We start from the raw sequence: 24,637 nt of genomic DNA, 5'->3' as shown, positions 1-24,637 counted from the left end.
AGCAATCTTCCCACTGACCACCAATGCAAGGGGCATTCCTCCCACTGACCACCAATGTAAGGGGCATTCCTCCCACTGATCACCAATGCAAGGGGCATTCGTCCCACTGACCACCAATGTAAGGGACATTCTTCCCACTGACCCCCAGTGAATGTTTTAGCAGGGTTTCCCCTAGACCTGAAATGTATTTCACTTGTTCCTCTGACTTAGGCCAACTGTGCTATTCCCCATATATGTATTTTATCAGTATATTTAGCTGTTTGTCTGGAGTTCAGTTTTAAAGCAAAGTCCAGTTTCATCCAAAGACTCATGCAAACACCTCAGTAATATAAAAACATACATGTGAATTTGTTTTTCAGAGAGATGGTGAGACGCCGATCGCTAAAGGAATCCCTTTTCGCCGGCGAACGCGTCAAACACCCAAAATAAACCCTGACGAATTGCCAGAGAAAGAGGCCAAGCGTATCGCAAGGATATTTGCTGCACAGTTCTCCAACAAGTAGAGTGTCTTTGTCTGTCCTCTGCCATGACACCCCACACTGGATCATTATGTAAACCTGTCATAAGAGGCGTTGGAGTGCCTGAGCGCCTTCTGAGAATGCTACATACCTGGCTGTTATCCTGACACAATCAGAACAAGTATGCAATTTGGGAATGAAGGAGAAGATTGGAAGTCCTTGTCACTGACAAAGTATTGAAGTAATAGAGGCAGCATGACAGCCAAGCAACTAGCGTTCTCAGAAGAAGAGAAAGCAGGCTGTGTTGGTATTGGAAGCCCCAGGATGACGAGTCAGACGTTAAAAATAATTTAGGAAGAGGAGTGAGACTGTTGCTTAACTTCACAACGGTCAGATTGGAAAGCAGAAACCATAATTTCCATGGAGCAAATCTTTTGGAGTCCCTGTTTGATATCTGAAACCAGTGGGATGCGCTGTGTGTTGCCTTGCCTACATCTACCCAAAACAGATATAACCCCTGGTTCACATATCTGCGGCCTTGCGGGCCATGTTTTGAATTTGAATGGACTCTTGTGCCCTGGGACACGCAGGGAAGAAGTCCCTGCACTTCTTTGGAAACTGCAGGCCGCACAGGAACCGAGGTTCCCAGTAGGGTTGCGATTTCTAGTGCGGGTGGCGTGCCATTAGAATTAATTGCATCGTCTGCAGGTCCCGCATTGCTCTGTGCGGGTGGTGCAGCTGCAGGTATTTTGTGCAGGTTCCACAGCCGCACCACCCACACATATGTGAACCTAGCCTAAATTGTTGACCATCCTAGTTCTGCCTTCACTACGCTAGTGAGTCACCAATCTGAAGCCATATGTAGGATGGAAAATCAGCTTCATTGGATGCATGCTTGTTCCAAATCAGTGGCATCACTAGATAGCAAACCAGTGTTAGGTCCCTGCACCTTTTAAAAACAAAGTCACAACTAGGTACTCCAATATTTCTGTCCTTTCAGCCTACCTGGGAAGCAGACCTTATGTAGGTAAAGTTATTAGATGGAACATAAACTAAGCAGTCTACCATGATGAGATCCTGGCGGTTTTCAGGTCTGGGTCATGTGATCTCACAGCACAGCCCCATGTGCACTGGGGAAGCCAACATCAGCAGATCCTTCTGTTAGTCAGCGAATACAGTGCTGAGATTAGTGGCAAACTGCTGCAGGGCCAGGGGCGCACTAACCATTTGGAAACTCGGGCACTGCCCGAGGGCCCAGCGTCAGTAGGGGGCACCATGAGATGCCCCTGGTACCTTTTTCATAGGCTTTTTTGAGTTTTTTGGGCAAGGTCACAGGGGCCCCATGATCCCCTATTGCCCAGGGGCCCCATGAGTTATCAATCCGCCCCTGTGCAGGGCACATGATCTGATGCCATGTTTGGGGCACACAACCTGGTTCTGCATTTGACCCACATGACCTGCTGTCGCATTTGGGCATGTGGCCTGGTGCCACCTTTGACCTGATTCAGAGTTTGGGCCACCTGACCTGAAAACACAACATTTTTACAGCAACATATAGCGCCATCAATTTACTTAGCGCTTTACATATATATTGTACTTTCACATCAGTCCCTAAACCTCAAGGGGCGTACAATCTAAGGTCCCTAACTCACATTCATACATACACATACTAGGGTCAATGTTGGATAGAAGCTAATTAACCTACCAACATTTCTGAGTCTCCAACTTCCAACAGCCTGGACCACCATTTCCACTCCCACTAAGGGCTCCCTAATTGTTTAAATTGAACCAAAACTTTGAGGTCCACTGGACACCTTTATTTGCAGATCTTGACCTTGTTTCAGACCTGTTCAGTAATGCTCTGTAAACACGATTAGAAAATCAGATGACAAAAATCGGACGGATCGTAAGATAATCTGATCGTTAATACACACTTTGCACAGCCGATCACAACAGTTCAAGCGACAATATCCGAAGGAAAAAGCCCGAGAATGTTTCTTGTACGATAACAAAGTGAACGATTTTTGTTTAATCAGCACAGTATTTGTCCGAAAAAAAGAGGCCAAGACCATGCATGCTCAGAAATGAAAGATTACATCACTTCTGAAGTTATATTCTGTTGTATGAGAATTTTCATAACTTTAGCAACCTCTTCATTTTTTATATGAGACTAGCATGCAACAAAAAACGAATGATAAGTCGTCCGATTATCTCATCACGTATACTATGCAATAAGCGAAGGAGCCTTGTCCAGTGTGTGGTCCCCCGGTGTCAGATGCATCCTCTAGTGGTCTGACTTTGGCAGACTGATTGGTCTATGTACGGCTATATTCAATAAGCTGGCTTATTATGATCTTCTTGGACCTGCACTGTGTGATATTGTATATTATGTGTTCTTAATATCTGTATGATAAGTATTTAAATAACATTCTAGCTAAATTATTTTTATATGTTTCTGCACTATTTTATGAAAACTGTGTAACTTATTTTCAGAAAATTTTTTAATAAAATGTTTGTGTACAATAATAATTTTTTGTTGTTTGTTTTTTTTTTAATTGAATTGGTTTTAGCTGTTTGTAGACAGGGATCTTAAAGCGGAGCTCCACCCAAAAGGGGAAGTTCCGCTTTAAGAACTGCTCCCCCGCTCCCCATTAAGGATTGGCACCTTTGGGGGGCAGGGGAGCGGGTACCCGCATTTGACAGGTATCCGCTCCCACTTCCGGTCCGATCACCTAGACGATCGGAAGCGGGAAGGTGCCCTCCCTGCAGTCTTTTGGGACACGTGACAGGTCCCAGAAGACTACAGGACCATTCATGAAACGCAGCGCTACTCACGCATGCGCAGTGAGTACCCGGCTGTGAAGCCGCAAGCTGTCAGACGGGTGCCCACACCGAAGATGACAGCCTCCTGGAATACAGGACGGCCGGTGAAACGGCTGCGGGGGACACACCGTGGGACCGAGGGACAGGTAAGTGGCTGTTTTTTAAAAGTAAGCAGCTACAGTTTTTGTAGCTGCTGACTTTTATTTTTTGACAGTGTGAGTGGAACTCCGCTTTACAGGATAAGTTTACCTTTTAAATAAAAAAATAAATGCGCATCTTTTTGCAGGTACAAAATGTCAAATTATTAGTTTTCATTTTTTTTTTTTTTGCTAGGAGCCTGCAAAGCATTGCACCCACAATCAGCCGGTGCAATCTCAGGCTCCTGCAGACTTGTCAGTGTATCTGTGTGCTCGCACCTCGTACTGGCAGGCAGATACACACAGATAGGAAGAGAGACAATGATCTACTACAGTACTCAACAGCACTGTGGTAGTTCATTGAGAACTGCAAGCCGACAGCCGCAAAGGCTGTCCGTACTTGTAGTTTCCAATTCAGAGAATTCTGTGAATGAATGACACATCCGTGTGGGCGGAGCATTTTTTTTTTTTTTTTTTTAATAGTGACAACTAGCTGGGGCGAAGATCCCCAACTAGCTGTCACTAGATACAGCAGCTCCAGGAGCGGGCAGCGGCTCCAGAAGCGGGATCATGTTGCATGTTCCGCCCTATAAATGGATGGAACATGTCCCCAAAGGGGAACTTATCCTTTAAATATCTGAAAAAGGTAGAAAAATGATTTAACTTTTTTCAGTTGTGGTTATGACTATGGCTGGGTAAGGCTGAAATAAACCAGGTTTTTAATCTTCTGTACTCTGTTTGTATCTCAATAAAGATATTTTTCTATTTTTGGACAACGCTGGTCAGTGTTGGCATCTGAGGACCATAGTAAACGCATTGACATGATCAGGAAGCCGGTCCAAGGCAATAATACACAGCTGATGCTGGAGTGAATGCATGCAGACAGAAAGTGGCTGAAAGAGTCTGGAGGAGATCAGCAACAGTGAGATTTACTACAAGGATGGATAAAAAGTGAAAATTTTTTATGGGGGAAAAAAAATGCAAGGCAATTGTTTGATACACAGTGCACAGAGCAAACTGCAGCAAACATATTCCAGATAGGGCTCATTTACGTGATTTGGAGCCAATAAAAATTGGGGCACGTTTTTACTGACCCCCACGCTGACCACCCCCTTAAGCTGCAAAGGCAGCCAGACAGGATTATACAAATGCCGTGGCCGTGATGCTTTGCTCCATGGTAAAAATTATACCCCCTGTACCACGGCCAAACGTGACCCATTTCAGAGTGCATCGCCTGGCGTGGTGGTGTGGCCTTCACAGGGCTAAAACAGGCACTGAAGAGGTGACCTATTACCTGTAAACAACTCTGAAAAGTGATATCCTGCAAGTTATGTTCCAAAGAGGTGGAAACTTAGCTTCAGGGTGGCTTCACACTGTCCCCTTTAGCAACAGTGCAGCTAACCCACAGTTTTCGTGCAAGTTAGCTGCACTGTTCTGTAGACTTCTATGAGGACCTGCGGTTTTGGTGTGGTTTCAGAAAACACAACAAAACTCATGAATGCTGCATCTTTGGTGCGCTTTCTGAAACCTCACCAAAATGGCGGGACCTCATAAAAGTCCATGGGAAAGAGCAGCTAATCTGCACAAAAACCGCAGGTTAGCTAAGCTTTTAGCAAAAGCGCAATGGGACACTTTGAAGCCGCCCTTAGGGGGCTACTAGATCTGACCAATCACACAAAAAATTGTGATGGATAATTTTCACCATTTCCTTGATTTTTAATTTCCCTTAAAGTGTAAGCTCACCTTTTAAGAAAAAAGGAAAAGGTGTATGAGCACCTTACACCCACCACTACCACCACCACCACCACTACCAACACCACCACCACCACTACCAACACCACCACCACCACTACCAGTCCCTGCTATACTTCCCTTCCGTGAGTGTTGAGCTGTCAGTCAGTTGACAACCAGTGTGGCAGTCCGGGGGTATTTTAAGTCTCCGCTTCTCTCCCTCTTCTTTCTGCAGTACTTCTGGGGCAGATCAGAGCAATTCAGATTGGTGACAGAGAATCTGTAGATACGGAAAGAGCTGGCACATCCACGGAAATATAAATATGCTGGAGGTAGAAATGAATTAGAAGTGTTTGGCAAGATGGTATATCACACTAAGTGTGGCACACAGATTGAGTGGAGATAATTCACCTTTATGTTGGCGTGGAGGTAGAGGCAGGGGTGTATTTACCACAAGGCATTAGCCTAGGGCGGCATCTTTCGGGGGGGGGCAGCACTGCCCCTTGGAGGAAGGGACTGAAGAAGGGACACATGCGGCATGGGGACCTGGTGGGTTCCAAGAGATGCTGAGGGTTTCATGACGGTGTATGCAGAGCCCGACTCTTGTTCTTTGGGATCTCCGTAGCTGTGAAGGTGAGTGTGTCTCTCTCTCTCAGCATGGGGGATGGTGGCTGGTGTATGGGGGGCAGTGGTAGTGGAAGGCTTGGGTGTTCTGGTCAATGTCAGGCTCTTTCTGCGGGGGGGGGGGGGCAATTCTTATGTTGCCTAGGGCAGAATAAAATCTAAATACACCACTGGGTAGAGGCACAATGTATCACATATGGTGGGAGTGTTCTAAAATACAAGAGTATTGGGGGAAATAGTAAGCTTGATTCAGAAAATGACAGAGGTTGATATTCTAGTAGACCCAGAGATTTGCCTTTTTCATAGTACTAAGCTTTCCGTTAAAAAATACAAAGAATCTGGTTTATTGTACTATTTGAATGCAGCAAAGGGACTGATACCCAAGTATTAGAGGAGACAGGAAGTGCCGAAAAAAAAAAGACTGGGTGGATAGAGTGGATCAAATATGTAAATTGGAGGAACTTTATCATTTGAATGAAGATAAGATGGAGAGTCACCATACAAGATGGAACAAATGGGAGGAATTCAAAAAGTCAAGGCTGGCCTTAGAGGTTATGGGGGATTAACTTAGAACAATATGGAAACATATTTTGTTCTTTTATAGGGATTACGATCTCCAGAAATGAACAGGAAAATGCAGAGCAGAAGGGGTTAGGGATGGGTGGTATATGGGGAGGGGGGGGGAGGGAAGAAAGGATAAATGTTTTGATAATATGCTAAGGTTTTAATGACTGTTTGTATAACTTGTTTATCTGAAAAATTAATAAATATTTAAATTAAAAAAAAAAAAAAAAGCTGGCACGACGGTAAATCACAGTATGGCTTGGAATTTATTGAAGAATGGTGTATACAGCACAGTTGGTCAACACGTTTCAGCTTCAAACAGCCTTAATCATGACTAACACAACTGTTTGAAGCTGAAACACGTTGACTTTCTGGGCTGTACTGTATACACATTCTTCAATAAATTCTAAGCTTTACTGAGATTTACTGTGGTGCCGTCTTTTTCCATATCTACGATGTGTTGGCAGCTTTTAGCAACCTGAGCACCCGTAATTCCTGCTGTGGAGGATATCTTGGGAGGTAGAAGCGCTGCATCTCTGCTGTTCATCACAGTACAGAAAGAGCTGGCACCAGGATCAATCACTGTATAGCTTGGAATTTATTGAAGAATGTAACAGAACTGGACCCGGACTGCGCTAGGGTATTTCCGTTATACTCTCGCTTCCCCGTCCGAACACAGATCCACGGACCCCACCGCTGATCATGCAGGAAATAGACAGCACCAGACTCTCAAGACAGGAAGTAGAACTGCTTTATTTTAACACAAACACAAGATATATACACAGGGTGGGGAAATACAACCAGGAACAGGAAACACATCACCAGGCCCTCCCATCAGGGGGAAGGGCTGCAGGAAACACCCCCCCCCACCAACAAGACACACAAAAGAACAATTGGATACACCAGGTGGCAGTAGATAATAGGGGAACACATGCATCCCAGGGTGGGCTACACATAAGAGGAACAACAGGGGTCCCCCCACCCCAAAAGTCACTCCCGTCACAAAGAACGATGTTTAAAGCACAGAAAGGCAATGTGTTTCAGCTTCAAACAGTGTCAGGGCCTGGACTTGAACCTGGGACTTCTACTGTGTCAGGCAGTAACTCTTCTCACTGAGCTACCTAGGATGCTGGACAACACTCTGCCTCTTCTATTGGATAATCCTGCCTTGTGCCTTGTTTGCTCTTGAACCTTGAACTCCTTGCTCCTCCCATGAACTTCCTATATAAGCCATGTCCTTGGACTTCCTCCTTGCCAGATTATTGTGCCTTTCCAGCCAATATCCTGCTACTGTTCCTGCTGCTGTCTGCTCCTCCGCTACTGATCTTTGGCTTGTTCCTGACCATGATTTTGTCTCATCCTAACGTACTACGATTGATCTGCTACCATTTGTGACCGACCCTTGGCTTGTGACCGACTCTGCTTTCGTCTGATCCCTAACCTGTTGATCCGCTATTGGTTCCCAGTCTGCTCATTCCCTGGTGGGGTGATCCTGAGATCTGCGACCTGGTATTAACACGCAGCCCAATCCATCTCCACCATTAGGAGCTCTGGTGAATACCGGTTAATACTTAGACCCCGCACCTCAGGTGAGCCTGCGTCATTCCCAGGGGGATCCGCTGGTGTACCTATCCTGCTGGTTCCAGGTAAGCCCTTTACTGCTATAGCAACTGGTCTTTGAACCTGACCTTACACCGTGACAAACAGCCTCAATCATGACTAACATGACTGAAGCTGAAACGCGTTGACTCTCTGGGCTGTATGCACCATTCTTCAGTACATTTTAAGCTTTACTGTGATTTACCGTGATGTCATCTCTTTCCATATCTATGGTGTGTTGGCAGCTTTTAGCAATCCTCTTCTGAGCACTGGTAATTCCAGCTGTGGAGGATGTCTGGGGAGGTAGAAGCGCTGCATTTCTGCTGTTCAACAGAGAATCACTCTGGCCCATCCCGGAAGTCCTGCAGGAAGAAGGGCTTGGATTTCAAATCCCTGGACTGCAACATCAGCCTCATGGGCACTGACCGCTAATCACCCATGAAGGCAAGTACTGCGGGGACTGGGGGTGGGGGGTTAGTAGGGTGTTAGTTTACCATTTTATTTTTTCTGCAGAGATGAACTAGCCCTTTATTACTTATTGCCTTCCCTACTTTGGTCAGTTGCTGCTGCAGTAGCGTCCGATCAGCTCCTGTCTCTTCTGTGGGTTTAGTTCAGCACATCTTTATATCAACCATCTGCTGAAAGCCCCGATGAAGGGGGAGTTTTTAGTCCCTGAGACGTGTTGGCTATCTCCCTTCATATCCTGCTCAGTATTGTGGTGCTCTCATTCTTCATATACACTATGGCAGTGGTTATCAACGTACGAGCTCAATGGGCCTCAAATGCTTTGACATCATCAAAGGGCTGCACATAATATTCAGTAGATGGAATGCTTGAGAGGACTGTCAGGGACTGCACACCTGATAGAGGAAATGAGGGTCAGAGTGTGTGGACATCTTACATTATTGACTGGGAATATGCTGTAGAAGACCATATGAAACTGGGAACATGTTACATGAGGCTGGTAGAGGTCAATATTATTACCTGAATCAATGTTCCCCCTACAGACAGCTGAGGTCCAAGGGCCACACATCATTTATTTACAGGTGTGTTCAAAATAATAGCAGTCAGACATCACTAACCGGATCAATCACTGTTTTTGGTAGAAATGATATCTCTACATGGCAAATAATTTACTAGCAGGTGTGGTAGAGTAATAGAAATCCAACAGACCCAACAGTCATGACATGCATGCTGCTGATTCTGTGTCATTGAATCACTAATTGAAAGGGGCATGTTCAAAATAATAGCAGTGTGGAGTTCTATTAGTGAGGTCATTCATTCGTTGAAAAACAGGTGGCAATTATTGCCCTTATTTAAGGAAGGAAGGCAGCAAATGTTGTACATGCTGGTTACAGTGCATTCCTCTCTGAAATTCTGAGGAAAATGGGTCGTTCCAGACATTGTTCAGAAGAACAGCGTACCTTGATTAAAAACTTGATTGAAGAGGGGAAAACATATAAAGAAGTGCAGAAAATGATCGGCTGCTCAGCTAAAATGATGGCAACTGCTTTAAAATGGCAACCAAAACCTGAAAGACGTGGAAGAAAGCGAAAAACTACCATTGGAATGGATAGAAGAATAGCCAAAATGGCGCGGACTCAGCCAACAATCAGCTCCAGGAAGATGAAAGAAGGTGTAAAGTTCCCTGTGAGTACTGTTACAATTAGAAGACGCCTATGTGAAGCCAAGCTATCTGCAAGAAGCCCCCGCAAAGTCCCACTGTTGGGAAAAAGACATGTGCTGAAGAGGTTACAATTTTGCCAAAGAGCACATTGACTGGTCTAAAGAGAAATGGCGCAACATTTTGTGGACGGATGAAAGTAAGATTGTTCTTTTTGGGTCTAGTGGGCGGAGACAGTTTGTCAGACGACCCCCAAACACTGAATTCAAGCCACAGTACACTGTGAAGACAGTGAAGCATGGTGGTGCAAGCATCATGATATGGGGATGTTTCTCATACTACGGTGTTGGGCCTATTTATCGCATACCAGGGATCATGGATCAGTTTGAATACATCAGAATACTTGAAGAGGTCATGCTGCCTTATGCTGAAGAGGAAATGCCCTTGAAATGGGTGTTCCAACAAGACAACGACCCCAAACACACCAGTAATCGTGCAACATCTTGGTTCCAGACCAACAAGATGGACGGTATGGAGTGGCCAGCCCAATCCCCGGATCTTAATCCAATAGAAAACTTGTGGGGTGACATCAAAAATGCAGTTTCTGAGGCAAAACCAAGAAATAGAGAAGAACTGTGGAATGTAGTCCAATCATCCTGGGCTGGAATACCTGATCACAGGGGCCAGAAGTTGGGTGACTCCATGCAACACAGATGTACAGCAGTTCTCAGAAACAGTGCGACTACAACCAAATATTCATGAAGTCATTCAAAGGAAAGCAAAATCTTCAAACATTTCAGTTTATATAGTAAATGTTTGAGTTCGTAAAGAAGAATACAAACACTGCGATTTTTTTTGAACCGTCTAATATTCACTTTTCTTCCATTTTCTTTTAGAGGAACAACACAAATTTGATGTATTTTTCTTCATGTTGTGATTTGGAATAGAATGTGTCGTGTTCCCAATGCATTTGTGTGGATGGAAATAAAAGCTATTAGAAGGATTTTCAGCTTTATTCACTTTTTTCAACACACTGCTATTATTTTGAACACAACTCTATATATATATATATGTGTGTGTGTGTGTGTGTGTATATATATGTATGTATGTGTGTGTGTGTGTGTATGTATATATATATAATTCACATCAGTCCCTAAGCCTCAAGGGGTGTACAATCTAAGGTCCCTAACTTGCATTCATTCATACACATACTAGGGACAATTTAGACAGGAGCCAATTAACCTCCCAACATGTCTTTCGACTGTGGGAGGAAACCGGAGTACCCGGAAGAAACCCACGCAGGCACAGGGAGAACATGCAAACTCCAGGCAGGTGGTGCCGTGGCTGGGATTCAAACCAACCAGTACTGCCAGATGGAAGTGCTAACCATTAAGCCACTGTGCTGCCCATCATATACCAAAGGGCCACATGTTGCCGTCAGGCTGCAGGTTGGGCACCGGGGCACTATGAACCTGGGGACCTTGTGTGACACCCACCCCATATTCCATGAAAAGCCGGCTCTAACAATTTTCTAAACTTTGCATCGCTCAGATCAGTCATCTTGGAGTGCATGGCAATCAGTCAAAGTTTCAACTTTTCATGAAGTGGACTTTGTTACTTTTTTAGTTATTTTTTTATTTTGTTCAGCTTAAAAGGTTGAAATGGCCATATAAATAGGATGACTAAACTGCTTTACTGGCTTTATCCATTTCACTTTCTGTGGTTGATGATGAGTTGGGTGTCTTGGTTACTTCCTATGCAGCTTGTTGTTATTAAATAGCAGCAGCAAGCAGTGGACATAGCATCTAGCAGTCGGTGTTCCAGATACATGTGATGCCATACCCAGACCTGACCTTTTATCCCAGAAACATCACACCCTCCAGCGTGACCCTATCAGGACACTGTGCTCTGGAGCTCCACCATTAATGGAGCTGGCACCTGCTAATTCAATACGTCCGTCTGATGTCATGGGAAAATTCTGTGTACTTCGAACTGTAAGCATCCTTGGAAGACATTGTTCACATTCAGGCTGTACTGTATGAGCAGGAAAAACATCAAATGTGCGGACAGACTATAGGTATTTATTTAAAACAAAAACTGCAATAAAGAAAAATAGGAGTTGTCACTAATTTGAACCAATCAGGTCTCATCTGAGAAAATGAGGCAAGAAATCTAAGCAATCACATCCTCTCCAGTGTGCTCAGTTATGTCATTTTGGGTGAAATGACTGTGATAATGGAATTCTGGTTTCCACCGACCAGGGGCGGACTGACCATTCGAGCACTCGGGCACTGCCGAGGGCCCGGGGTCAGTAGGGGGCCCCATGAGATGCCTCCTGGTACCTTTCATTGGCTTTTTCATAGGCTTTTTTTGGGTGTGGGCAAGGACACAGGGGCCCCATGATCCCCTATTGCCCGTGGGCCCCATGAGTTGTCAGTCCGCCCCTGCCACTGACCCATCAAGAAATCTACAGATTCAGCATCACCCGTCCTATACACACAGCTGTCATTGCGGTGACCTGTGTGAATGTGGAAGTGAATGTGGAAGTGCAGATGAGGGTGCCAGGCAGTCGCTGTAGGCCAAAGTATTACAATCTCTTGTACACAAGAAATCTGCAAAGCACACTAAGATTCAAGTGACAACATGTTTGCTTATCCCCCAGTTCAGCCTTTTAACTACTTCAATTCTGGGCCCTTTTACCCCCTTCGTACCCAGGCCACTTTTCAGATTTCAGCGTTCTCGCACTTTGAATGACAATTGCACGGTCATGCAACACTGTACCCATCTCAAATTTTTATAACTTTTTTTCACACAAATAGAGCTTTCTTTTGATGTTATTTAATCGCCGTTGGGTGTTTTATTTTTTGCACTATAAACAAAAAAAGAGCAAAAAATTTGAAAAAAAAAGTTTTTCTTTGTTTCTATTATAAAAATTTTGCAAACAGGTAATTTTTCTCCTTCACTGATGTGCATTGATGAGGCTGCACTGATAGGCAGCACTGATGTGGTTGCATGGATAGGCTGCACTGATGAGACGGCACTGGTGGGTATTGATGAGGAGGCACTGATAATGCTGCACTGATATGCAGCAATGATGGGCACTGATGGGAGACACTGACTGGCGACGCTGACTGACTTCATTGACTGGTGGCACGTCAGGGCACTGGTTATCAGTGCCGATCAGCTCTGTGATGGCTGCCGGTTATCGCCAGTACTTTCCTCATGTTGTGACAGCGTAAGGAAAGTGCTGCTGATAACCGGCAACTGTATTTACTCGGTGATCTGCTGTGTCATTGGACACAGCTGATCACGTGGTAACAGGCCACTGTGATTGGCCATTTACCTCATCTTGTGATCATCTGGGTCCATAGGACACAGTGACCATGGAGATCTCCAGGCGCGCGGGAGGGCGCATTCAGGGAGGACGTCATATGTCGCCCTCCTAGAATTGGACAACCGTGCTGTAGTCGTCATTCAGCTATAGCGCGGTAAGGGTGTGGTTAAGGGCCAGGTCACACCCATGCCTGCATCTGAATTGCACAGAAACGCACTGTATGATTCAAACCGCATGCAAATCGCACTACATTTGTGATCTGCAGTGGGTGTCAAAAAGTAATTGCCACTCCAAACTCTGCGCGTTTACCTGCACCGGATAGCATGCTACTTTTGTACCGTGTGAGCCAGTTGCAGTGCGTTTTAAAAGTAGTGCATGCACTACTTTTGGTGGGGTGCGTTTTCAGCCCATTCATTTTGAATGGGCTGAAATTGCACCGCACAGAATCACATGTGAAACGCAGAGGAAAGCACAGTGCATTCCTGTGGGATTTAGATGTGGGCATGGTGTGAACCAGCCCTAAAAGAGATTCCAGGTATGGCAATTTTTTACATAGTTACACTGGTCCAGCTTGGACAATATAGCTCCGTATATGCCATACCTGTGGGATCTCTCTAGAAGCTGGAAATCACTGGAGTAGACATTGGTAGTACACCACTACTCCATTGATCTGCACTAGCTTTTGGGTCCCATGCTGACTGGCTGCCCTACTGCATTCTGAAAACAGGAGTCAGGCCGCTTGGCACGGGCTCCCTTCAGAGAATACTTTGTATTTTCTCAATGAATGTAAAACATTCTCTGATTGGACAAGGTGGAGTGGTGAGGTGGTGATGCTCTCCACTGTGCCAGCCTAGAAACAAATGGAGATCACTGGAGTATAGCCATGTTTGCTAAAGGGATTTCCAGCTAGCTTCTAGGTCAGGGTTCCTAAACCAGGATTCCATGGAACCTTCGAGTTCCTCCAGAGGTTGCTAGGGGTTCCTTGAGCAAGAATAGATTTGTGCTTCTCAGATGACTAACCCCCGACACCAAGTTTTTTTATTTCTCTAATGGGGGATTCTTCTAATGACCACAAATATTAGAAGCATTCTTCCTATTGACCATCACAATAATGTATTGTGAGCTGTAAATATAAAAACTTTTTTATTCATGGAACCCCTGCTAAAAAAATTATTTCAAGGGTTCCTCCGTGTTAAGGTTGAGAAAGGCTGCTCTCGATATTGCTAGGGGACCCTTGGGCAATGAAGAATTTTTAACTCCCAGGAACCACTCTCTGTATAAGGGGTGGAGGCAGTTTTCCCCACTGATCAACAATGTAAGAGTGTCCTCTCACTGATCATTAATATAAGGGGTTCTCCCATTGGCCACCAATGTATGGGACCACTTCTCCAAGTATGAGGATCCATGCACTTATTTTTAAACTTCTAGCAGCTACTTTTGAGCATTTTCTTTTCTGCCCTTAGAAGCAAACAGTGTTATCCTATGTATCCATGCATACTATTGTAGGCTAGAATCGGTTTTCTGTGTCAGTATTTTTATTAACATTTTTAAGGGTATAACAAGTCAAGGTATGCCCATGCAGGGGCGACATCGAGCAGACAAATACAGTGAAGCATGTAAATAGGTGAATACCAAAACAAAGAACCATCACCAGGGCCAGGAAGGACCCGGTAGACAGGCAATTAACACAGACACCACCGCATCGTGCCCAAGAGAACAGCGATCCGTCACCATAAACTTCATAACAGGAAAGAGATGAAGGAAGAAAGAGGAAGGAGGGCAAAAGAGAGGGAGAGAGAAAGGAGAGAGAAGCCCTAGAAAGGGGCAAGTACCACGAACATGGGACCCATACGAGCTAGGGTTAAAGTCGACAACTAGTCGGGGACAGGGACGGAAAGGTGTAGGCTATCCATGGTTCCCAAAGTTTCAAGAATGTTGTATGAGAATCCTTCAATATAGTAGAAATCTGCTTATTGACCATCAAAGCGGCCATGTGGGCCTTCACCCTCTGGAAAGTGATAGACGGAGACTTCCAGGCGTGGGCAATGGTGCATTTAGCTGAGATAAAGAGATACAAATTTTAAGGTCAATTTCAATTTCTGATATGTGAAAAGGCCCCATATGGGGCAATCTAAAAGGGCTAACTGGGCATCTGTATGGACAGTCACATGGAATAATGTCTGTAGTAGGCCAAAGACCCTGGATCAGAAACTGAACAGACGTGGGCAAGACCACCATGTATGTAGGACATCCCCATGTTGACCACACCCCCCTAAAACATCCATCACTATTGCCGGGATAAGCATGGGCGAGTCTAGTCGCGACCCAGTACCACCGCACGAGGACTTTGTACGCGGCTTCAAGGATGGTGGTCTTAAATGTTCATTTCGCTATGATTTTCCAATAGAAGCGTTTTTCAAGCTTCAGCTTCTAGGAGCAGAAAAAAATGCTTGAAGAAAAATTGCTGAACACTCCTAAACGCTGGTAAGTGCTGGTTTCCAATTTTGTTTTTTTTAGTGAATAGCTGGTTGTCAAAGAGCGGGCCGCAACGTTACCAAGGGATGACTCAGCAGCTGTCTGCAATGAAAATTTGAGCGACAATGTGGGGGTCCCCCCAAAGGGTCTAGTATGGATTGGGGGGGGGGGGGAGGACCCCATGAGGTTTTTTTTTTTACTTTTGGCGTAGGGTTGCACTTAAAATCCATACCAGACCCGAAGGTCCTGGTATGGATTTTAAGTGTGGGGGGGGGGGGGGGGTGTCACTTGCTGTTTTTTTATTTAATTTTAATTGTTCAAATTTTAATTGCCACCCATTCTCTTGTTTACTTTAATCTGTCAGTGAACTGACATCTGATAAGTCATAGGTTGTTAAAAGACTTGGTGGCCAGCTTGCCGGCCTGCTCCTTAATCAGCTAAACTGTCAAATGCTAGCACCCAAAAGGGAAAACCGCTGCACAGAAAAATGCTCATATTGAGCATTTTTAATACAGCATTTTTCCAGAGTTTTTTTTTCTTCTGCTCCTATTGTGCGTGGAGCCTAAGAAGGCACTTTTCCACTGACCACCAATGTCCGGGGCAATAAAATTATAACCGTTGGTGTTTCTTTTCTGGCCTTTGTTATCATTTGTTCCATTTCATGATTTTTACTGAAACATTTTTGTTCTTCTAGAGCAAGGGAGTGTTAAAAATCTGCTCTGGGTGACAACTATGCTAGATACACTGCATTCTTTTGTGTATTATTTGTGCAACTTGCTGCCTATGCAAATGTGTCATGAGCTAGAGATGTAATTATTTAACTGGGGTTCCCGAGACATGAAACTTGTTTCAAGGGTTCCTCTGTATTAAAAAGGTTGAGAGGCTGTTTTGGAGGGATTCTATAGGCATGGTACATGCATAGTTACAGTACATTGGTCCTATGTAAAAATTGCCATACCTAGCAAGAGAAGAACATTACCCACATACAGTAGCTCTAACATGAACCTACTACTACAAAGGAGAAGGCTGCCACCACAGGACCAAGGAAGAGAAGAGTGAAGTTTCACCCAGAAGCACAGTAAAAAATCTTCTCAATCCTTATATAAACATTGGTTATACAGTCATGGCCAAAAATATTGGCACCCCTGCATTTCTGTCACATAATGCACCACTTCCCCCAGAAAATTGTTGCAATTACAAACGTTTCGGCATTCTCATGTTTATTATTATTATACAGTATTTATAAAGCGCCAATGGTTCGCTCAGCGCTGTACATTACAAAGGGGACAGAACATGTGACAGAACAATACCAATACAATGCAAAACATGAGGGGATCTGGAGCAGTTGGTGAAAGAACAGTGGTCCAAAATTCCAGTAGAGAGGTGGAAGAAACTCATTGATGGTTACAGGAAGCCATTGATTTCAGTTATTATTTCCAAGGGGTGTGCTACCAAATATTAAATTAAGTTTAGCTGATTAAGGAACAGGCCGGCAAGCTGGCCACCAAGTCTTAACAACCTATGACTTATCAGCTGTCAGTTCACTGACAGATTAAAGTGAACAAGATATTTTTATATCTTTTGTTTGTATTGATATGACATAAAAAGGTGGAGAAACAAAAAGTCAAATCTGACACATTCCACGCAAAACCCCAAAAATGGACTGGACAAAATTATTGGCACCATTTAACAATTGGTAGCACACCCTTTGGAAATAATAACTGAAATCAATGGCTTCCTGTAACCATCAATGAGTTTCTTCCACCTCTCTACTGGAATTTTGGACCACTGTTCTTTCACCAACTGCTCCAGGTCTCTCAGATTGGAAGGGTTCCTTTTCCCAACGGCTGTTTTGAGATCTCTCCACAGAAGCTCTATGGGATTGAGATCTGGACCCATTGCTGTCCAGTTCAGTACTCTCCAGTGCTTTGTCTGAAACTATTTCTGGGGGCTTGTTAACGTGTGCTTTGGGTCATTGTCCTGCTGTAAGACCCATGACCTCTGACGGAGTCCCAACTTTCTGGCACTGGGCCCCACATTCTTTGGTAGACTTCAGATTTCATAATGCCATGCACACGGTAAAGACATCCAGTGCCTGAAGCAGCAAAGCAACCCCAAAACATCAGTGACCCCCCCCCCCCCCCCCACCACCACCACCACCATATGTGACTGTAGGGACTGTATTATTTTCTTTAAAGGCCTCATTCCTTTTTCTGAAAACAGTACAATGATGGGCTTTACCAAAAAGCTGGAATTTAGTTCCGTCTGTCCACAGCACATTCTCCCAAAAGGATTTTGGCTTCCTCAGGTAAATTTTGGCAAACTCCAATCTGGCATTTTTATGTTTCTGTGTCAGCAGTGGGGTCCTCCTGGGTCTCCTACCATAGGGACCCTTTTCATTCAGATGGTGACGTATAGTGTGAGCTGACACAGTTGCACCCTGTGCCTGGAGGTCAGTTTGAATTTGTCTGGAAGTTGATCGAGGTTCTTTATCCACCATTCAAACAATCCTTCGTTGCAATCTTTAATCAAGTTTTTCTCTCTTCCACATCCAGGGAGATTAGCTACAGCGCCATGGGCTGTAAATGTTTTGACAATGTTGCGCACAGTGGACACAGGAACAGTAAGATCTGTTAATTGATACAGGTGAGTGTAATTACAAATGACAGGAACATCACAAACTTGGAATGCAATTATTTCTTACAATTTTGAGAAGGTGCCAATAACTTTGTCCAGTCCATTTTTGGGGTTTTCTGTGGAATGTGTCAGATTTGGCTTTTTGTTTCTTCACCTTTTTGTGACATACAGTACCAATACAAACAAAGGAAATAAACATGAGAATGCCGAAACATTTGTAATTGCTACAATTCTCTGGGCGAAGTGGTGCATTATGTGACAGAAATGTAGGGGTGCCAATATTTTTGGCTATGACTGTATGAAATGGAATGGACTATCTCTTTAGCGCAGTTACATGCTTACCTTTATTGTTTTTAAAAACCAAAAATATCCACTAGGTGTGGCTGTGTTCGCTTGTTGCTGTGTGATTGAGGAACAGCCTCAAGGTTTTGATGGAGGAAGGTACAAAGTGAAGTTTTCACAAGGATCAGAAATTGCCTGAGGACAACCGACATTCTCAGCGGTCAGAACGATCTCTTGTTATGACAGTTTTCTGAGATAATTCAGCCGTTTTGTCATGCCATTGTAGCAAACATGGCCTTTCTACAGAGCAGGCTGTGAGGAAACCTCCTGCAAATACTCAAAAACAATATTTACTCCACTTTACAGTGAACCATTCACATCAGTCCCTGTTGGAGAAGAGCACCGAATCCAGGACCTCAGTGCTGCAACACAGACCTTGACATTTTGGTGTGCTAACAGATTCAACACAACCATCCTTCGGTCAGGGATACTGACCAGTCTAGCTTTAGAAAGGTTTTTTTTCTTTTTTTTATGAGTGAGGCATAGAAGCCATGTTTGTTCGTGTGATGCCTTTCGCAGCTTGGTGGCCTACAGTCAGACAATCATCATCCTGCTCCCTTGATGGTCTGGCCTCTCCTATTTTGGTTGGTTTATTCACCGAGTTCATGCCTATGGCCTGACCAAAGGGCTTTGCCATAGTTCTCAGTATACAGTATGTACAGTAAAGGCAAACCTTTTTCTTCTTTAGTCTTAAAGAATGGTTAGAAAATTGGCATGCTAGTGAATAATAGAGCTCTGTAGTCTTCTTCAGATCATCCCCATTTCCTGCTCCTTCACACCTTAGATCTCCCCGATTCCTGCCCCTTCACACATCAGACCACCCTGATTCCTGCCCCTTCACACATCAGATCTACCAATTCCTGCCCCTTCACACATCAGACCACCCTGATTCCTGCCCCTTTGCACCTCAGATTTCCCCGATTCTGCCCCTTTGCATCTCAGATCTCCCCGATTCTGCCCCTTTGCACCTCAGATCTCCCCGATTCTGCCCCTTTGCACCTCCAGATCTCCCCGATTCTGCCCCTTCGCACCTCCAGATCTTCCCGATTCCTGCCCCTTCGCACCTCAGATCTTCCCGATTCCTGCCCCTTCGCACCTCAGATCTCCCCCATTCCTGCACCTTCGCACCTCAGATCTCCCTGATTTCTGCCCCTCCGCACTTCAGATCTCCCCGATTCCTGCCCCATCACATCTCAGATATCTCCAATTCCTGCACCTTCACACCTCAAATTTTCTCAATTCCTGCCCTTTTACCCCTCAGTTCATTCCAAATGTTTGCACTTTCACCCCTCAGATTATTTCCAATCCTGCACCTTCACTCTTCAGATCACCCCAGTTCCTGCACCTTAATATCTCAGATCACCCCAATTTGTACATTTTCACTCCTCAGATCACCCCAATTCCTGCACCTTCACTCATCAGATCACACCAATTCCTGCACCTTTATATCTCAAATCACCCCAATTCGTACATCTTCACGCCTCAGATCATTCCAAATTCCTGCACTTTCACCCCTCGGATTATTTTTGATCCTGCACCTTCACTCCTCAGATCCCCCTAATTCCTGCACCTTCACACCTCAGATCCCCCCAATTCCTGCACCTTCACACCTCAGATCCCCCTAATTCCTGCACCTTCACACCTCAGATCCCCCTAATTCCTGCACCTTCACACCTCAGATCCCCTTAATTCCTGCACCTTCACACCTCAGATCATGCCAATTCCCCCACCTTCACTCCTCAGATTACCCCGCTTCCTGTACTTTCACACCTCAGATCATTCCAAATTCTTGCACTTTCACCCCTCAGATTATTTTTGATCCTGCACCTTCACTCCTCAGATCACTCCAATTCCTACACATTCACATCTCAGATCTCCCCAATTCCTATACCTTCATATCTCAGATCTCCCCAATTCCCACACCTTCATTCCTCATATCACCCTGCTTCCTGTACCTTCACAGAGATCATTTCAAATTCCTGCATTTTCACCCCTCAGATTATTTTTGATCCTGCACCTTCACACCTCAGATCACCTTGATCCCTGCACCTTCACACCTCAGATCACCCCAATTCGTGCACCTTCTCAGCTCAGATTTCCCCAATTCCTGCACCTTCACACCTCATATCCTTCTTATTCCTGCCCCTTCACACCTCGTATCTCCCCAATTCCTACACCTTCACACCTCGTATCTCCCCGACGTCTGCCCCTTCACACCTCAGATCTCCCCAATTCCTGCACCTTCACATCTCAGATCTCCCCGATTCGTACACCTTCACTTCTCAGATCACTCCAATTCCTGTACCTTCACTCCTCAGATCACCTTGATCCCAGCAACTTCACTCCTCATATCACCTTGATCCAGGGGAGGACTGACCATGTGGAAACGCGGGCACTGCCCGAGGGCCCGGGGTCAGTAGGGGCCCCATGAGATGCCCTTGGTACCTTTTTCATAGGCTTTTTTTTAGTTTGGGCAAGAACACAGGGGCCCCATGATCCCCTATTCCCTGGGGGCCCCATGAGTTGTCAGTCCACCCCTGCCTTGATCCCTGCATCTTCGCACCTCAGATCACCCCAATTCCTGCACCTTCATGCCTCAAATAAGTAAGAGAAGACAGCTCACTCCCAATGACATAGGAAGAGAAGATGGCTCCATGGCATCAGGATCACTTTAAGGGTGGCTTTCAATTGGTGGTTTCTGGCTCTACTACTAAAATGTTACAATATACAACAATAATATAATTTTGCACAAAGCTCTTCCTTTTATTATTCAAATTCTGTCCTCAGGCTTTAATCGGTGATGTCTGCTGCAGCCAGGAGGAAGCATTTCCTTAGTCTCCTCTCTCCAAATGATCAGACTGCAACATTGTAACTAAGTAGCAAGTCGCACTTTGACAGGCTGTTGCCGGTCCTGATTGTACGACTGTCATCTCTGAGATCACATCTAAGCCCAGGAGGTAGATGGTGACCCTGGAACAAAGACTGTGCTGTCCTGGAGAGGAAAGCAGACGAATGCCTTGTCAGGGGGAGTCCTGTGATCTGTGAGGGGTAATTAATATCTGGAGGTGTACAGGGACACATTACCTAACATGTAAAAGTACATCTGATTCCACGTCCACATTAATAAAGTTACTTTTTAAAAAAGGGAATTTTCTGTTGGCGTTAACAAGTAAAAATGTTGTGGGGTCAAGTAGTTGCAGTTGTGATTTATAATAAATCTCGCTGATATTCTATATTATAATGTTTATTATATAATATATTATCACACTAGACGCAATGCCGAAGAGCTGACTTTTTGACATCTATGGCAGCATTAACACCTAACGGCAGAGGTAATCAGTAAACATGTTTTTGTAAGCGGGCCCTAAACGCGCCATGTGGCCCCTATCGGAAGGGGAGGGGACACACCTACTCTGGCATAGCTTCTGATTGGCTGTGCAGGCCAGTCAAAATTACTACTACACTTGCTGAGTCACTGCCGCCCCTCCGCGTTTCATGGAACCCACATGTGCCGCAGCTCTGGAATGCAATAGGTTCCATATGGAGGGAGATGGCTGGTCCGGCACAGAGACAGACCAGACAATAAACTCCGCTGAGCAACATCCAACATAAAATCATCCTAAAATTACGACAGAGAGATAACTCTTTATAAAATGGTGGACACATGCCCAAAAGTGTAGCTATACCCAAGAACTTAAATGTAATATATTGCAGGTTACCAGTCCTTACTGGTAGTTTTTAGTTGATCCTACCAGTAACACACTTCCTGTCCTAGGGTGACAACGCACATTGCACTGTATCAATGGAGGAATTGTGTTGTCACCTTCGGACTGGAAGTGTGTTAGAACTTCAGAACATTTCCCCCCTTGCCACCCCGATAACAGAGGATGGAAATGTTCTGCAGTCGTAACACACTTCCTGTCCTAAGGTGACACCACTCATTGTACTGTCTCTAAGGAGGAACAGTGTTGTCACTCTAGGACAGGAAATGTGTTAGGATTACAGAACACCTCCAACTCTTCTCATCTTATTAACAGAGAGTGGAAATGTTCTGCAGTTTAAACACATGTCCTGTCCTAGGGTGACAACGCTACTTAAACTGTATCTATGGAGGAAAAGCGTTGTCACTTTAGGACAGGAAGAGTGTTAGGATTATATAATCTCCCCCTCTTTTCATCTCAGTAACGGGGAAATATTGTGCAGTCTTAACACACTACATGTCCTAAGGTGACAACACTCAAAGAACAATGAAAAGAATGAATAAAGACAAACAAATGCAGCCACCACATCTAGTGACTGGTCAGCTGGAGTATATGACATTTAATGGGAGAAATCTGGAGGCTATTATAGCTGACCTCTCTCTGAAAGGCTAGCCGTCTGCCTGTCATCCTGATCCTCTGCCTTCAGTTAATCTATTGTGAACTCCGTACCTACACAGGGCATCAGAGGACACCAATATCCCCTCCTTACTTTTATTGAATGAGAAGACTGGGCTTGTCTTTAGGAAGTATCTGAACCCGGTGTCCTGGGCGCTGCTAGGAACACCGGCGGGCCCTCAGGAATTTCTTTCAGCTCATGGAAAAAGCCATGCTTACCCTGTTACCACACCAGAACGTGTTATTCCCTGTCCTCTGACATGACACAAGCAGCGGAGGACCCTCCCTGCCCCTCACACACACCTGTCCTCCCAGGGCGCAGTACTCATCAGAACTACTGAATGACACCGGTAATGTGGAGATATCATTAGATGTACCTTTATGTTACGTGCAGCTTGTTGAGTAATGTATCAGTGTAACCCTTCCAGGTATTTATTACCTCTCACAGTTCTGCTTTTCTCCCCAGAACAACAGCACCATTTCTGTCCAGGCATCATCCATGGTCACCATTCTCCACCTCCTCCACCAACTATCTTACTCTTTGCCCAGGAGATTGTCAAAACCAAGACTGATGAAATTTGTGCTTAGATCTCACAGTTCAGCTACGGTATTCCCCCCACCTAACATGCCATGTCTACCATCACATTCAATACTTTGTTCCTGTTACTACAGAGAAGGTTACGGTACTAAACATTTTACAGACTCTGATCCCACACCACCTCCCCATGGACACCATTCCCTCACATCTCCTCTGCTCACCCTCTTCTTCTTCTACGGTCTCCAACTCTCATCTTCAAACTCTTCCTCTCTAATGACATCTCCCCTTCCTCACAACATTGGTCACCACCATACTAAAAAGAGACCTCACTGGACCCCGCTAGTCTTCACAACCCAAGACCATCTCCTTGCTTCAATTTACCTCTGAACTCCTAAGACACCTAGACTACAACTACAACTGTCCGAGCCACCACCACCACCACTGATAACTACCTTCTCCACCACTTACAATCTGATTTCCACCTAAAACACTCCCCAGGAACTTCCCTGCTAAAACTTACTAACATCTTACTATCTGCTAAAACCAATGTTCACTGCTCCGTACCCATACTCTTCGACTTTTCTGCTGCCTTTGATTGAGATGACCATCTGCCTCAAAAATTCAATGCTCTTGACCTTCATAACTCTGCTCTTTCCTAGTTCTTCATCTACCTTTCTCACTGCAACTTCAGTGTCACCTACAACTTCACACCCTCCTCTCAACATTCTCTTTCCATAGGGTTCCCCAAGGTTCTGTCTTTGAGCCCCTTCTATTCCCTACCTCCTTCTCTCCTCTTCCTCTTTCCATAAGGGTCCCCCAAGGTTCTGTCCTCAGACTCATCTATCCTCTGTCTCCTATTACTCTTTCCATAGGGGTCCCTCCAAGGTTCTGTCCTCGGGCCCCTTCTATTCTCTACCCCCTCCTCTTTTCTTCTTCTTTCCATAGGGGTCCCAAAAGGTTTTGACCTCGGTCCGCTTCTATTCTCTATCTCCTTATCTCTTCTTCCTCCTTCCATACAGGACCCCCAAGGTTCTGTCCTCAGGCCCCTTCTATTCTCTGTCTCCTATTCCTCTTTTCATAGGGGACCCCCAAGGTTCTTTCCTCGAGTCCATTCTAGTCCCTACGTCCTTCTATCCTCTTCCTCTTTCCACTGGGGACCTCCAAGGTTCTGTCCTTAAGCCCCTTCTATTCCCTGTCTTTTATTCTTCTTTCAATAGGGGACCCCCAAGGTTCATTCCTCAAGCCCCATCTATTCCCTACCTCACTCTCTCCTCTTCCTCTTTACACAGGGGACAAGGTTCTGTCCTAAGGCTCCTTCTATTCTCTGTCTCCTATTCCTCTTTCCTAAAGCATACCCCAAGGCTCTGTCCTTGGG

The 24,637-nt window shown here is 45.0% G+C and overlaps 1 protein-coding gene across 1 annotated transcript in view; it reads left to right on the top strand.

Annotated features, from left to right (window-relative positions):
• C2CD3 (C2 domain containing 3 centriole elongation regulator) overlaps nt 1-2,987 on the top strand; it is a 169,520-nt gene extending 166,533 nt beyond the window's left edge. The window contains exon 33 of the mRNA XM_089656482.1: nt 360-2,987. Within this exon, the coding sequence (XP_089512608.1) occupies nt 360-503 (144 nt within the window). The 3' untranslated portion in view covers nt 504-2,987. The remainder of the gene's footprint in view (nt 1-359) is intronic.
• Nucleotides 2,988-24,637: the final 21,650 nt, after the last annotated feature.

The sequence above is a fragment of the Staurois parvus genome, unplaced genomic scaffold (genome assembly GCF_062004578.1).
Source record: "Staurois parvus isolate SC_StPar_1 unplaced genomic scaffold, SC_StPar_1.0 ptg000909l, whole genome shotgun sequence".
Taxonomy (NCBI): Eukaryota; Metazoa; Chordata; class Amphibia; order Anura; family Ranidae; genus Staurois; species Staurois parvus.
This window is presented reverse-complemented; position numbering and strand designations above follow the sequence as displayed.